General features: G+C 39.5%; 1 protein-coding gene across 4 annotated transcripts; it reads right to left on the reverse strand.

Annotated features, from left to right (window-relative positions):
- Nucleotides 1-491: 491 nt before the first annotated feature.
- fubp1 (far upstream element (FUSE) binding protein 1) lies at nucleotides 492-13,575 on the reverse strand. Of its 4 annotated transcripts, XM_036596300.1 has the most exons (21): nucleotides 13,448-13,575; nucleotides 12,018-12,111; nucleotides 10,701-10,763; nucleotides 9,530-9,565; nucleotides 9,394-9,433; nucleotides 9,223-9,269; nucleotides 9,067-9,138; nucleotides 8,921-8,978; nucleotides 8,656-8,818; nucleotides 8,457-8,555; nucleotides 8,229-8,327; nucleotides 8,010-8,112; nucleotides 7,536-7,790; nucleotides 7,264-7,424; nucleotides 6,992-7,140; nucleotides 6,609-6,685; nucleotides 6,222-6,347; nucleotides 5,852-5,926; nucleotides 5,386-5,448; nucleotides 4,235-4,389; nucleotides 492-3,940 (listed from the first exon to the last, which is right to left on the reverse strand). In XM_036596300.1, the coding sequence occupies exons 1-21, from the start codon at nucleotides 13,538-13,540 to the stop codon at nucleotides 3,932-3,934; spliced, it is 2,037 nt and encodes a 678-aa protein (XP_036452193.1). In that variant the 5' UTR covers nucleotides 13,541-13,575; the 3' UTR covers nucleotides 492-3,931. The 4 variants fall into 4 exon arrangements, with proteins under 4 accessions (XP_036452193.1, XP_036452194.1, XP_036452195.1 ...); XM_036596301.1 differs by lacking the exon at nucleotides 10,701-10,763; XM_036596302.1 differs by lacking the exon at nucleotides 5,852-5,926.
- Between the last annotated feature and the right edge of the window lie 2,529 nt (nucleotides 13,576-16,104).

Below are 16,104 nucleotides of genomic sequence, written 5' to 3' on the forward strand. Positions count from 1 at the left end.
ATCCCACGTTTCTCCTCAAGTCTAGGGGAAACTGCCCAGTAGTGACAGACTAATATAAATAAATAAATAAATAAAAAATAGTTCTAAATCTTCTCTGGTGTATTTCTGAGTTTATACAGTAAAGGGTGAGTTTCAAGTTGGTTCGAATCTTAAATAAATAAAATGTGGCGCAAAAAGTTGAAGTCTGAACACCAGACTACTAGCATGCTCACCTCTCATCTCTCTTTTGTACTCAGCTCCTTGAAACAAGACACCGTGTAACATTCTGCACAATTAATAGTGAAACAACTGTCAGATTCTTTTAAGAAGCCTAAAATATTTACCAAAAGTTGCTTCTTGGCCATTTTAGTATGTAAAGGATGTAGAAAACCTTGCCTAAAAACATCTCATAATACTGAATCCTTCTATGTAACAATGCAGGCATGCTGATTTGCTTACTTATGCCACACCATGATTCTAATGAATTTGAAAAGACGAGGCCCATTAACATATTTGAGGCCAGACTTCCAATCATTACAATTTTATTGATGGACATGTCAACAACGCTCACTCAAAAAACCAACAATATTCAGCAAATTCAACAAAAACAAAAATGTACATTCGAGTGTTTCAACAGTACATGAAACTAATTGTGTTTACCTCTAAGGCATGCTCCCCATTTCTCAGATAGCCTCCGATTATGTCTTCTTTTCTACACCCCCACGAATTCTGTTGTGAACAGTTTGCTCAGAAGGAAAGAGCATATTGCATGCATACCAAAACATATGCAGCAACGGACAGCAAAATTCAAAGAAACTCTCCAATTAACTGCCAAAAAGCAATCGAAGCCTGAAAATTTGCTACGCAAAACAAAACAAAAAAAAAAGTTCCTGGTCATGATCCATCCATCTAGCATTGATTCCTGACTCACATCAGCAAATGGCAAAGCATATACGAAATCATCATAGTTCATCAAACAGGCCATTCATCAACCGACAATTCAAAAAGCATGTTGTTACTCATCTTAAGACAAAGCTAGCTCATCAGAATAGCATCAAAACAATTGCCCTGAACGAATAACATTCACTTTGCAAGATCACAGATTTCCTCAGGATACATTTTCTTTACCTTATAACTGGAGCCCTCGAACGGTCTATGTTCAGCGGAGGGACAGACTCAGACTCCTCCTTAGGGACAAACCTAGCTCAGGACCTGATTCTACGACCTATGCCTGCAGCATCTTCAACACTGTGAGTGAGAATGAAGGCAGCAATTTGTATTAGCACTACAGAAGGGCAATAGCAACAGCACAGGGTTTAAACCAGTGACATGAGAGCATACATACATGTGTACACTTCAGTATCAGTGAAATAGCTGCTAAGACAGATCCCTGGTTAAAAAAAATATATATATATATATATTCCAACTGCATGCAGCATTGGTAAGGCAGGGAAAATGATCTACAGTGACATTGAGCCACCCTAAAACAGGTTTAACCAACAGACTAACATCAGAATGAATAAGCATTGGACATATTGGCATCGAATGAACAAGAACGGCATTTCAAATCATGTAAAAATGCTAGATGCTTTGCATTTATGGAAGAAAAATGAAAAAATATCACATTAAGCTGCACGTCAGCCAGTGACATGCACATCATTCAAATACAGAACATCCTACGACTCACTGTAAAGGGCTATGGCTTTCAATACTAATGTCAACATTTCATAAAGACATGTGCCTAGAAATTCTGACAAAAATGCACCAATGTCGGGTTCAGTGGAAAAGTCAGGCAAAATACAAATCAAGACTGATTCACAGGTTCAAAACACTTGGTTTCTTAGGTTAAGCTTACCTGTGTTATTGCAGCAGAACCTAAGGTGTGGGATGACGCTGCAAAATCAGACAGTGCACTGCTCATTTGTGCCAATCAACATCGTCAAATGAATCATTTGCATCGATTTGACAGCCTTCGAAAAGTCTTTAAGCAATGGCAAAACGATTCAAAAGGCAAAAAATAAATCTATGACAGCCTGGAAAATGGTACTAAGCAAGTCAGCCAACATCTGAACAATACATTTTGCAAGTGAACTGCCTAAATAAGCACTGGCTTGGTAAGGTAAGGTTCACATTAGAATGCAATGGATTAAAAACTTGGCAAAACAACAGTGTCTAATGGCACTTTTAAGGACTGATCTGAAATGTTCTAATGCAAGTTTCACAAAAAAAAAAGACAACAGCTGAATTGCATGTGCTGCCCTGACTTATAAAAAGTTCACAGTTCAGTGAGTTAAGCAGTGGTTGGCAAATCCTACAGGGACTAAAACAGTGGACATATTGCTAGGTGTCATTCTACCAACACAGGCAAAAGTGACAGTCCGATTCATGAACAGGGTAAGGTCAAAGGCTCAACATTGAGACATCAACAATTTGCATGTCAAATTGAATTGCAGCCCAGACATACTTACCCCAAAAACAACAAAAAGGCAGTTTCAGGATAAACATTTCAGTCTTATGCACTACATAAGAATATCAAGTTCGTCAAGGATAATGCATTGACAGCACGGGGCCATTGTTTTTGTACTTACAGCGGAGGGCTCATGTCACTGGTGTGGTACAGCACAGACTCCTCAGCCCTATAAAGCCACTTACAGGCCTATGCTGGAGGGACGCCAACACGGGCAGAGCAAAAAAAAAGGGCACCTTCGCATTTGAGCTTTTTAATCGCAAGAGATTAAGAAATGCCAGCAGATATTTATATGCATTTTTCTTAAAAAATTGTATATTATGACATTTAAAAGTTGGGGAAAGGAGGTGGGGACAATTTTATAATACATAATTGTTAATTGAGCACATTTCACCTGCCCTGTAAAAAAACAAGAGCATACTGAGAAAGAGAGAGCAACTAAAAAGCTTGCAACATTTCTGCAGTCACATTATAAAGGAACATTTTCTTTTGTTGGTTTTTAGTAAAAAAAAATTAAAAAAAAAAAAAGACGTACTTGCTTACCGCTGTCCTAAACTCGCCTGTGAGGGGGAAAGTTTCTCACATTATAAACAGTGCACGCTACCTGAAGTCAGTACACTTGGAAACAATACAATACAAATAACATCACCTTAGCACTGAGCAAGGAGTCATTGCGAATGAGTCACATACCTCGCCAACAGCAAGTTACCTTCCCTCAGATACACCTGTCTATTCTACGACCACAGCAATTGCCAGTAAAAATTAAATAATGCAGTATAAAAACAGGACTAGATCCGTTCAGCAAGCAAGCAAAATGTCAAAAGATTGTTTCTGCCAGATCTAAAACAAGACCAGGAATCGAAATTAAAAAAAAAACAAAAAAACAAAAAAAACCCAAGAGCTGTTTAAACAGCTGGAGAGAAACAAAGACACAAGTGTCATTTTCAGTCTGTAAATTTGGACAGAGAGAGGGAGATGGTCTAAACTCCAAGTGTTGAACCCCTTTCCACCCACCCCACAAAACAAAAGTGTAATATTTGAAAAAAAAAAAACAAGAAAAAATAAAAAAAATAACTCTTACACAAGTTCTGCCCCACTTTTGCTGCCCCACTTACCAACACAGGAGGTTTCATTTTGTTTTATTGCAAAAACACAACAGGCATTTCATTTTAAAACTGAGATGATTTACATGGAAAAAGGACTATCATTTATAGACATGAGCTGTAACTACATAATGAGATACAGGAGCTGGAATGACCAATATTACCCCACTAAAAACAAACCGTTCATTTGTACAAGAGAGGAAAACAAAATGGAAAAAAACAAAAAAATATATCTTGGAATCCGGAACCACTTTTTTTTTTGTTTGCAATCTAGTTTAAACACAAACCAAGGAAATTAAGATCTTCATCAAGGCGTCTGCATCCAAACATTTAATAAAGGATTTTTTCGACAATGTAGCATTTACTTTATGTCCACTTCGCATTACTGGCCCTGTGCAGAAGAAATACATAAGAAATACACAACATGTTAAGAGCAGAAACACCGACTCAGCTCCCCCAACCACCCCCCATTGCCCAAAATAAAGAGATAAAGAGGCCTGTATAGGGAGGGAAGAGTTTGGTTAAAGTCTTGTCGCTTTGTTGTCTGGAAACCTGCTGAAGCTGTGGAGGAAAATGTTATGAAAGAAAGGACATATTCGGACATTTAAACTCAACAGTTTCAGAATGGCTCAAAAACATCATAACATAAGGCAGATAAAGAGGGGTAATGTCAGTGGGAGCGTACCTGCTGGGCCTGCGGTGCTGCTCCCATGGGCTGAGAGCCACTCTGGCCGTAGTAAGCCGCCTGCTGGCGATAATATTCTGCCCAGGCCGCGCTGTAGTCCGGCTGGCCTCCGGGCTGAGAGGCGCCTGCTGCGGCCGCCTGTGGGGCAGCTTGACCTGCAATGTCCATCACATACAGTAAGAACTGGCAACATATTTGTGAAGTATGATAAGCATGTTTTAAACCAAAATTGAGTCGCTAATTTGAAAATGAAAGTGAAATCAAATCAAATTTTTAATCATTTCTTTCCTTGCAAAGAAGTTTATCATCAAAAAAAAAAAAAAAGCTTGTGCTGTAATTCACTGGTATAAAAATGTTGATAGCTAGGGTGAAAGATTTCACATGCTGGGAACCTCAAGGGATCTCCCGATTCAACTTTGAGGATAATAGAAGTCCATCATGAAACAATTTTCTTTATTTTTGGTAACTATCACCGACGTTTTATTGCCCTCCCATTAATGAGCGACACCAACGTGGCTAAATTTGAATGCAGCCTAAATTTAATACATGTTAAGTCCATAAACCTGATTCAGCATCAAACGGATTTAAGCTAAAATCCAAAAAACTACATATTTATTTGATCTTTTTGTTCTTGGTGCCAAATTTTATATACAGTATTATAGAGAATGGAGTTGAAAACCCTTGCTCTTCCAAGCTGGGCCGTGCCAAATGGTCATAATTTATAATCTCTCTGGGTAACCACGAATGTACGTTACAGTAGGGGAAGTGAAGATGCCCCTAATAAATCACTAATCAAGCCACATTTCAGACAATCTGCCCCTATGAACATGTTACAAACTGCTTCAGAACAACCAGTTTGGAGAAGTACCACTGTGTGTTGAGGTGACTTCTTCCAAAGCTGCTAATTTGGCATTTAACTGAACTACATCTAGAACTGGACAATACTGCAAAACATGGTTTGTCAGAGGGGGAACGACCCCAGCCACGCTACCTCCGAGTGGCGGGACAGAAACCCACTGGTTTGTTCTAGGGCAGCCATATTTACAGCAGCTCTACCATAGAGGGCCGTAAGACAAACACGGCCGCCCATATCTGCAAACAGTCAAGAGAACAGGAAAAAAAAAAATCAGGAAAGCCTCTATAACTCCTACCTTGTTTCTTGTAGTACTCCTCCCATGCCTTGGTGTAGTCCTGCGGCTGCTGTCCTTGTTGACCTGAGACAGAATTGTGACACTTTTTTACCTCGTTTACACTTTAAAGCACTGGAAATACAAGTGACAAAACTGTTTAGATCTAACTACTAAACCTACAGCATGTACGCCCTGATCTCTCCTTCGTCAGCATGTATAAAAGCCAGGTTCAACTGAAGTACTGGCACATATGCTTTGTTTTCTACCTTCATCACTCTAACCTGCCTACAGTTCCACAGTCTAAACAGCAGGACTTGAATCAACCTGCGACACGAACCCCTTTGACAAACTGCACATCACTGATTAAGGCCAATTACATAAGGCTCTGCATGGCGAGCAGCTCTCAGAGGCCATTCAAGTCCCTTTTGCTGTTTAGGCTGGGCCCAAGGATGAGAATCTGAAGCTACGTTTGGCAAAATATTTATACCCAATTTCTTGTAATATTCCTCCCAGGCCTTGGTGTAATCTGCCTGTCCAGTCTGACCTGGAGCCTGCGGGTCACCTGTTAAAAATGGTACAATATGATTGAGAACCGTCCTGCAGAAAGCCTGCATTTGACCCAAACAGGTCTAAGGTGTCTCAGAACCTGCCCTTTCCCCATAAACACTAAAAAAGAAAAGGAGAAACCTGTCTAAAGACAACAAAAAACCCTAGGAAAAAAAAAAAGTAGAAGAAAGGAATAAACACGCACTTAAAAAGCAAAGAACTATAGAGTGGCTTTTGCTACAGTGCAGAACACGCCTGACATTCAGTCTAAAAGGCTTCTACATTAGGTATGGGACTGGAGAGACACTAACCTTGTCCGTTGGTCTGTGTGGTGCCTGGAGCGGCATTTGTTGGTGTCATGGGGGCCTGTGGCTGTTGTTGATATTGAGCGTAATAGGCTGCCCACGCTGCCGCATTAGCATCAGCTGCTGCTTTATCTACATAACACAAACAACGATCTCAGCAACCTTCAGCCACCAGAACATACATATACGTTTTAATAAAGCCGAGGTTAAACATCCTGTTTCAAAGTTTAAACATGAAATAATGCAAAGCACAGATCAAGTAAAACAATTAGCAGTAACAATATTCTTTTATTCAGTATTTTCTATTGTTTTTAAACAAATATATTTATTCTTCTTACACATACATCATGCTATGGTGAGAAAAACCAAAGACAATTGAAATGAAGGACTTACTGGGATCTGGCTGACCTTGCTGCCAGTGAGGGTACCCGTTGCCCCAGCCCTGAGGTTGGTAAGGCCCAGGAGGACCACTGCAAATGCCAAAGCCATATATTACCTTGTGCATCTCAACAGACTTGCCTTTTCAGACCAACAACAGAAGGTCCCTCAAAATAAGTAGGTTTAAAGACGCCTTATAAACTGCAATGAGTATACAAATGATTGAAAATGCATACCACTAGATATTATAATTCTACTGTTACATGTTTAAGTACATTAACAATAGGCAAAGTAATCATTATTACAACTGAAAGTGTCAGTAACTCCATAAAAATTAAAATATATTTTATAGCCCTACTGCTCGGCTGAAAGAAAAAAAAAGGGTGGGGGGCTCTTACTGTGGTCCAGGAGGTCCCTGGTTGTAGGGTCCAGGATTGTAGGGTCCCATAGGGGCAGGAGGCCCTGGTGGACCAGGAGGGCCATGGGGTGAAGGGCCTCCATGGGGGCCAGGTGGGCCATGAGGTCCACCCATAGGGTTGACTGGACCCTGAGCAGAAAACCAAACCAAATAAAAATTATTTTTAATCAGGGCCCAATAAACCGTTTCAGTAAAAGACGATATGGCTGATTATGTATACTGATTGTTTAAATGTGTCACTGAGTCACTCACTCCAATCTTCTCCTCGACCAGCTGTCTGGCGTAGTCGATCTGTTGTGGCGTTCCACGAACGGTGAACATCTTTATGTTGGGGTCTGCGTTGGGAGGAGGATTCCTTTGCAGCTCTATCCTGGCACCAGACTGCTGACTGATGCCCTTAATTGTCTCACCCCCTGTTAAAGATCATTGAGTGCACAATGAAACATCTAACAAAATCAGGAAGTAATTTAGTAACAACGGCAAATCCCAGAGACACAGAACCACAGTAACATCTCAGAACTGACCTTTGCCAATAATGAGGCCTGTCTTCATGGTGGGGACTGTGAAGGAAAACTCCTGCAGGCCTCCCGGGGGACCCATGTTCCAGTTGCCTTGGCCACGGCCCCGGCCTCTGCCGCCGCCGCCACCGCCGCCCCCATGTCCTGGAGGACCTCCAGCTTGAACACTCCGCAGCAGGTCAGAGATGATCTCAGCTGCGTGCTGTGCCCGGTCAGGTGGGCCCATGATCTGAGCTATCCTTTCTGGTGTGCTGCCATCGTCTAGATTGCAGGAGAGCAAACAGAGACAGGTAAGGATTACAGATAAAAAAAACATTTATTTTTAAAGAAGGCACAAACAATCAAAATAAAGTGTAAAGACAGCTAATTTGAGTTTAACTTGGCTGAAAATGGAGTAACAGGGAAAAATTAAATTTTTCTGGTCAAATATTTTCGCCATCCTGAGAGATAATTCTAACCTGCAACCCAGTTATTACACACCTGGTTTGAACTGAATCCGAACACCAGTGTCGTTCTGAATCTTTTTGATCATTTCACCATTCCTGCCAATCACAATCCCCACTGCAAAGCGTGGCACCGGCACCTAAGAGACAAGCAACCACAGAACAATTAAACTTTAAAACAGTGATAAAATATCCATCAACAGTTATTCTATCAGACAATAGAGCTACAAGCTCAAGCTATGTTGTCCTGACTTACATCCAGACCGTCTCCTCCGCCCATCCTGGATCCATATTCACCTCTCTGCTCTCTGAAGCCCTGGTCTCTGATCAGCTCCATCACCATCTCTTTGGCTTGCTGGAAGGAGATGGTCATTTTTTTCAACTTCACTCTCTTGAATGACTACACCATCTCTGAATCATCATAATGTAAATTTTTTTTAAACCTGATCTGGTAAATGACCTGATCAGTCTATGATGGACTGACCTGAACTTTAAAGGGATCTCCAGAAATCCTGAGTGGCTTATCTGCCCCTGTGTTTTGCGGTCCATCTTGAATCATCACCATCTTGACTCCAGCACGTTCCTGTGATTCAGGCAACAGTTCTTGTAAACGACTGTACTGAAAAAACTGAATCCACTCTGGACCTTAAAGACACACAATGCAAACTTCTTCGTGGTCTCACCTGCAGCTGCTTGATGGTTTCTCCTCCCTTGCCAATGACCAAGCCTGCTTTGGACGCAGGGACCATTATTTCCTGAACTGACGATCCTGGACCATCGTTATGATGAAACGATGGGGTGGGTCTGCCTTTCTCTACAATCTCCGTCAGTAACCTTTTCGCAGTCCTGTCGGGCGCGAAAACACAAAAGAGAACATGTCAGCACACACAGCCTAAAGTACATGACATAACTGATCATCCTGTGTATTGAATGTGGGCAGACACTCACTGGATTGAATCTGGAGAGCCTGTTAACGTCACTGATCTATCAGGCATACCACCGCTATCTGTGAGCAAAAACAAACGTGTTATTTATAGTCTTACAGCTTATAAAAACAGTGAACAGGTCCCTGTTTGAAGGAGTTAGTCACTCACCTGGAGCTATCTGTATCTTGCATCCTGATTCCTGCTGTACCCTTGATATCTGCTCTCCTCCTCTACCGATAACTGGAGACATTTAAAAGGAAAAGTCAGCCAAGCTTTGCAGGACAAGTCATTAAAATTTTTTGAAGTCATCAAGAATCCACTTACTAAAGCCAACCATGCCATCTGGAACCTTGAACTCTTCCGAGGTAGGCCTGTACGAAGAAAGGACAAGAGATTCATGTCTCCAAATTAGGACATGAATTAAAACGTCTCTGAACTTTAAAGGATAATTAGATCACAAAACAGCAAAAAGCCAAATGACACAAAACCGAATACCTTGGAAGACCACCCATTCCGCCCTTTACAGCAGCAAAAGCTGGACAAAAAAAAACATAGCCAAGTTCAAAATGACAGTGAGGTAATCATTTTAAGAAAAAAAAAAGCATAAAATGAAAAGGAAGAAAAGGCTTACGGTCATTTGGAGCAACTTTCTTCGTTTCTGGCTGGTCTGTAAAACGAGAAAAAATAAGACTATATGAACGCAAACTGTTGAAGTATACAAGGTGTGTTTTTTACAGACACAAGGAAACTATTTTCAGGCATCAGATATTTCAGCAAACTGAGCCACTATAAACATGACACTAAAATACAGAGGCCACATGCTTAAAGGCACAGATTAAGAATGCATGTTAAACAAGTACAAGGCAGAGCTATGGCTGCTATAAAGCTTTCAAAAAAGATGTTCAAGAATAAAAAGCCACTGCAGACACTAGGCTTCTGTGAGCAGAGATGGCACAGTGACCAACTTCTGACTCGTCACTAAATAAATAAATATTTATTAAAAAAAAAATCCACACATAACAAGCCCCATTGCTTTCTAGTGGTTGACTGATTAGCAACACTATTAGTAGACAGGATTAATTTTACATGGGGAGGTGGGTAATGTCAGTTTTGTCCCTGCTTCATTAATTTTAGTCCCGACTAATCAGTCACATCAGTAATTCTTATAAAATATAATTAGCAAACTTATAAAAAAATTTATAAAATAATATATAAACACTTCTAAAAGTTTCAAACATCCACTATGTTTTGTCCACATATGGAAACTATGCTGCAAAAGAGCCTATTTATTTTTGTGTAATGTTACGAGAACAAACTCATTTACATGTATCCCCTATTCAGCCTACAGCACCTTAGTTTTAAGGAGTGTTTCAGCCTGGACTGCTTTTTAAAAGGGGCACAAAACAGGTCAGCCAATAAAAACAAAGCTTATTTGCATCATAGATATATACACATTTTCTATATATATGTGGGTGGTACAACTCAAAGCATTGAGTTGTATTCTCAAATCAAGCCTATACTTATGTACCTCAAATGTACAATTCCCAACATTCAAAAAAAGGTAAATGGGCAATTAAAAAAGGAATGTTTTCTGTTGGCTGTAAATTTTCAATCTAATGACAACGCTAAATACACTTAAGATAACTAGGTAGATGGTCAGGGTTCTATGATTAAGTTGCTTTTACTTTTGAGCAGCTAAACATTTTGTGCATGGAACTTTTTGGAATGAAGGCAGCACATAAATCAAATAGCTGCTCCCATTTCCATAATTTATGACAATGTGAATCATCCATAACCCTTACAGACTTCCTCTGGTAAAAGAACGCCTCCATCCCCATGTAAACCGAATCCTGTCCCAAAAGTACCTGAAATACACAACACACTTTCTCAACAATATGACTGGTTAACTTTACTTAAAGGAAAAAATGTCCTAGTTAGGATCAACTTTGTCTCAGAACAAATAAAGCACCTATATATTACAGTAATGAAGAATCAATGCTTTCTGAAATGTTTCCTCTAAAAAAAAAAAAAAAAAAACAAAAAACAAACACCCTTAACAGAAAGAGACTAAAATAAGCATGTTACAGTAAGAAGCCCCAAAGCAAAACGAGAAGAGCTTGAGGCCTCTGTCTAAACTATAAAGACTACAAAGACATCTACATCACACACATACATTGAGGTATATTAAAACATCTATATTAGACAAGATCTTACACTTCACAAAAACATTACTCAGATAAAACTTGTGAAAAAAAATCTGAGGGTTGTTTCCCAGGAGAATTTCAGGCTGAAAAACAAGACTTAACTTTGTGTAAGTGAAGTAAAGGACACTAGAGTCCTACTCTGACAAGATTGGCTTTACATGGGGAGGTGGGGTGACTTAATCTGTAACAGCGTTTCTCACGACTTTAGTCCCATTCGAATGTGCCACGTCAGGCATTTTTACTTACTGAACGTTCTCGCCTCAGTAAAGATTCACATGCTTTTTACTTTCTGTAAAACGAGAAATAATCTCAGGTTATACTGATCTAAAATCAAGCCGATATGTAACGTTACTGTACTTTATCGTATGTACAACTCAAAACATAAAAATTCAAGAAAAGTTTGATTTAATGCTATGAAAGCTGACTTTGTTGTAAATTCCCAGGTTAATGACACACTGCATTCACTTCAGACAGCAAGGTAAATGGTTAGAGTAAACAAAAAAATGGCTGAATTAAATATTTTAACATGTTTTCTACTCTTTTCTGAAGTGAAGGCAGTGCATAAATCGAGTAGCCACTCCCATATCCGTCATTTATACTGAAATTTCTCAGCCTGTGCGAAAAGGGCCTTAAAATTTACAAACGTCCTGGCACAACCCACCTCCTCATAAAAAAATCAATCCTGAATAGAGCTCTATAATCTCATTTTCAGTATTTCTGTCCTCTGAGTGACCTGAAAAAGTTCCTTTAAATTCAACAAACCCACTGTTTTCCTGGCTATAATTATACATAAACAAGTGGCAGATGCCCCCAGTCTTGCATGAACAGAAGCTCAGCTCTACTTACCAACAGAGTTTAAACAGAAACGTTTGGCCAGAGTGGCTGTGAAAGGGTTTGGAAAGTCTGAACACTTACCGGCGTCCTCAAGAGGCCTTTTCTGGCCTCCATATCCGAACTCATTGGAGGAAGGGGCAGGGGCAACGCCGTCGCCTCCGATTTTTGCTGCTATCTGAAAAACAGGGAGATCTGGGTCATATTCTTTACGGTCTGCGTCAGCTAATGTTAAACCTGACCAGCTGAACAGATAAGACAACAAAACGTATGTCTCAAAGTTTCTGCACTACTACAGTGGTCTGGTGTGAAATGCTCTGTTACAGAGAAACTTACAGTCAGAATAGTTCACAGTGGTGGCGACAGGAAGCAGACGTCCACCTCTAAAAGCCCCTAAAAGTTTTTAAACCTCTAAAAGTTTTACATATATATATATATGAAATGGATATAAATACAATGCCTGATGTCTGGGACATTGTTTCAAGATAGCAAGATAGCTTTCTGATAATGTTTTGGTTTTTAATCGATATTAATCCACTTATTTTAATCCACTCATGGCGAGGTGGTACTTCCAATGTGTTGTGAAGCAAAACAGTCCCCAAAAAAATATAGTTTTTCAGATTTGTGATTAATTCACCATCATCAACATTACATATAAAACCTCAGAAGACACGTGGAGGTTCACTGGTGGTTTTGGACAGTAAATAAAATGGCTATATTTGTGTTGTAGTCATGGTGGCCCCTGGTTCCCATCACCACCACTGTAAAGAAATGAGCCTCTACAATGAACCATTTCACCCCGAAAACCCCTCCGAACGACTGTTTACGTCTCAAGAACCGAGTTGTTCGGAAATTTTGTAAAATCGGTGGAGTTCCCCTTTAACGTTTGTTTTGTGTACCACATTAAACTATCACTGACCGCAAAGAAAATATTATCTTTGTTTCTGAGATGGTAATAAAGGATATTCGACAAAAAAACTGAAATATAAACTCGCAGATAAAACCGCCGTTTCGAAAGTTCGTCAGCAGCGAAGCTAGCACAGCTAACGCTAGCTAACTTAAAGAATTGCTACGTTAGACAGCTAAAGCAGCTAAGCTAGCGCGAACTTTGGCTAATATCACTCATTAAACCTAAAAATAGCGAAAAATATTAGATGTACACGTTTAATATTTCATTATCTGGATTTAATTAAGCCTTTCTGCGACAGAAAGGGTCAACGCGTTTAGCTTTTACACGAGGCTGAAGTTGGCTTCCTTTTCGAATTTTCCCGTTCCACCTTAAATGGAGCAGCAGCTCCGTTCTAGCGCCTCAGGCCTCCAGCGGCGGAACGCTGCTGCTGCACCATTTAAGGTGGACCGGCCGAGTTCGAGCAAGAAGCTGGTTTCAGCCTCGCAGCTTTTGTCTTTGTCGGAGCTCTGCTAAGCTAACCCTGCTAACCGACCGCTCCGTAACACAGACGCCGCGGCCAAAGCTTAAAAACGTTCAAGCTCGGGACTTAAACGGAGTCGCTCACCTGTCTCGCCCGCTGAAGCGCGTCTTTAAACGCGTCGTTCATGCCTCCTCCGGCGCTGGATGTCGGCGGTGCTACACTGGAGTAATCGGCCATGTCCGAGTCAGCCCGAAGATGGCGGAGATTGAGAAGAAGCGCGGCGCTGAGTGTAGCGCTGAAAAGGGGCCCCTGCCAAAAAGTCCCGCGTCTTCCGTTTGGAGGGCTTGACTGACAAGTTAAAAGTCCCCCCCTTTGCCTCGCAAACAAATGTTTTCAGACCCACTGAAATGCTTTTAGATATAGTCGTATTACTAATAACAAATATTTTTAGTAACATGCAGTGATATGCTACTAAACGCATTCTCTACAGGGAACAAAATTAAATACGGCATTTTCATCTGGAAATTTTACTGCACGTTTTGGATTTATTTGCTAAGTTTAACATATTGGGAAAACGTTACACATAAAATGTGATGCAGAGGCCACATTTAAGGTTTATTTTTTCCCATAATATGTGAAATTCAGTAGAACAGCTGCTACTGTACATTATTTTCACTTAGAAAATCAAGAAAACCTCATTTGAACAGGGGTGGCAAAACTTTCCCACACAGCTGCGTATAGTGAATATTAGAAAGACAATATGCAAAATATATTCGCATGGGCGCATAAAAAGGCTGGCAACGATAATTTAGAATAAAACAGATTTTATTATTATTTATTAATATATAATAAAATTTGTTTTATTATTTTTTTTATTCCTAAACAAATTTAAAAATGACACATCCGCATATTTTTGTCTACATTTTTTGTTCTAATAAAACATGCAGCGTCAGCAGGCTGATACAAAGCCTCACATTCCTTTTTAATGTGATTAATAATTTAATAACTCTCTCTCTCTCTCTCTCTCTCTCTCTCTCTCTCTCTCTCTCTCTCTCTCTCTCCTCGTTACCACGTGATTCAGCCTTAGATATTTTTTTTTGTTGTACTAAGTATTGTTTACGTTCGTATAAAATAACCGAATCAAATACTTTAATATTTCCAATAGTTGGAAATAAAAGGTTCGATAAACTCAAAACAGCTTCCACTTCAGCACTAAGGAGACGCGCTGCGGTGTTGCACCAAATGTGGTTTTCTGCCTAAAACGACGCCTTTTTCCGGTGGAAGAATTAACAAGTTAAAAGTCCACCTACTTTACTCCGCAGAAATGGATGCATTGAATTGACGACTCTGCAAATGGTTTTAGAGGCTGGGATGGTTATGAATGTAGCTGTATGACTAATAACACTGAGAGAGCTTTGGGTAACACGTATCGTGAAAAAATGTTTTTATGGAATCACCAGGCAGGCTGACTAAAGTGACGACCCCGTTTTAATATATTCTTATATTATCTTTAAATATTTATCTACAAATGAAGAGAGGGAGATACAGAGACAAACACACACAGAGAGAGAGAGAGAGAGAGAGAGAGAGAGAGAGAGAGCAGTCTTTTCCTTCCTCTTTTCTTATTTTTAACTCAACTCAGAGCTGTCTTTGTTATTCCTTACAAAACACTGGTATAAACAGGCAAATGTCCAACTAAAGAGTCCCTTATAACCTTAACATTATTTGTTTCCCATACGGACATCTGATATACAGGCATACAAACACATATCATAAAGGATCAGACACATTTCAAAATATATGTACATTTACACTGTATAAGTATTAAATATTTGATATTTGTGCATAATATGTGGAACATACATACACGTCTGGTACATGGTTGAATACATACCAGTACAGATTTAATTGTTTCTATGGTATCTGTTTGCTTTTAAATATTAAAATTATTTATTTTTTAATATTTAATGTGTCAGGGAACAGTATTTTCATAATCATCATGTTTTATTGCTTTTACTGCAACATATATCAGTAATATATGCCTTCCGTATGTGAATAATGCTTTCTGTGAGATATTGTTTAAAATATTAGACATATATGTTAATATATGGCTGAAATATGTGTCCCATATTTAAACAATGGCCAGTTTCAAATAAGTTGGTATTTACATCACATATATGTCCACATGTGACTCATATGAGTTGGATATGAGGGAAATCCTTATGTGATAATATACATCATATATGTGAAACCCATATTGCCATATATCAGATTTCTGTACGGGACAGTATAGTAAATATCTTGTAGATTTTAGTCATCATCAGTTCATGAATATTCATTAAAATAAATATGTAATGAAGAAAAAAACAGCAAAATGTTAAAAACACTATTTTTAGCTCCAAAAACGTTGGGCCTCATTCTCCACTAACTTCCTAAGTTTCATCTTAAATGTGTTCTTGAGAAAGATCCTAAGAAAAAAGTGTAAACTGCAGAACTGTTCTCACCTTTGTGCTCTTGAGTGTGTGTAGATTCTGTTCTCACCTAGGAACAAATCCCAGATGAGAAAACACTGCTGAATGACAGAATCATCTGTGGCTTTTAAGAAGGAATTTCTTCTTAAGAATGGTAGCTGAATGAGGCTCACTGAGTTCAACATGCACAATCAATCACATTCATATGCGCCGCCCCACTCTACTAAATACAACTGTACATTTCACACGTTTGCTCAGAGAGAGAGAGAGAGAGAGAGAGGGACATTATCATCTGAATATCACCTATTGATCCTGTGAGTATTTAAGTCT

The sequence above is a fragment of the Colossoma macropomum genome, unplaced genomic scaffold (genome assembly GCF_904425465.1).
Source record: "Colossoma macropomum unplaced genomic scaffold, Colossoma_macropomum, whole genome shotgun sequence".
NCBI lineage: Eukaryota > Metazoa > Chordata > Actinopteri > Characiformes > Serrasalmidae > Colossoma > Colossoma macropomum.

Excerpts from the sequence above, each read along its gene's own strand:
- fubp1 (XM_036596300.1), bottom strand. The coding sequence starts at position 13,540 with ATGGCCGATTACTCCAGTGTAGCACCGCCGACATCCAGCGCCGGAGGA. Across the intron at positions 8,979-9,066 it reads CAAGATACAGATAGCTCCAG|ATAGCGGTGGTATGCCTGAT; the intron begins GTGAGTGACTAA and ends TTTTGCTCACAG. Across the intron at positions 8,113-8,228 it reads GCGGAGGAGACGGTCTGGAT|GTGCCGGTGCCACGCTTTGC; the intron begins GTAAGTCAGGAC and ends CTTGTCTCTTAG.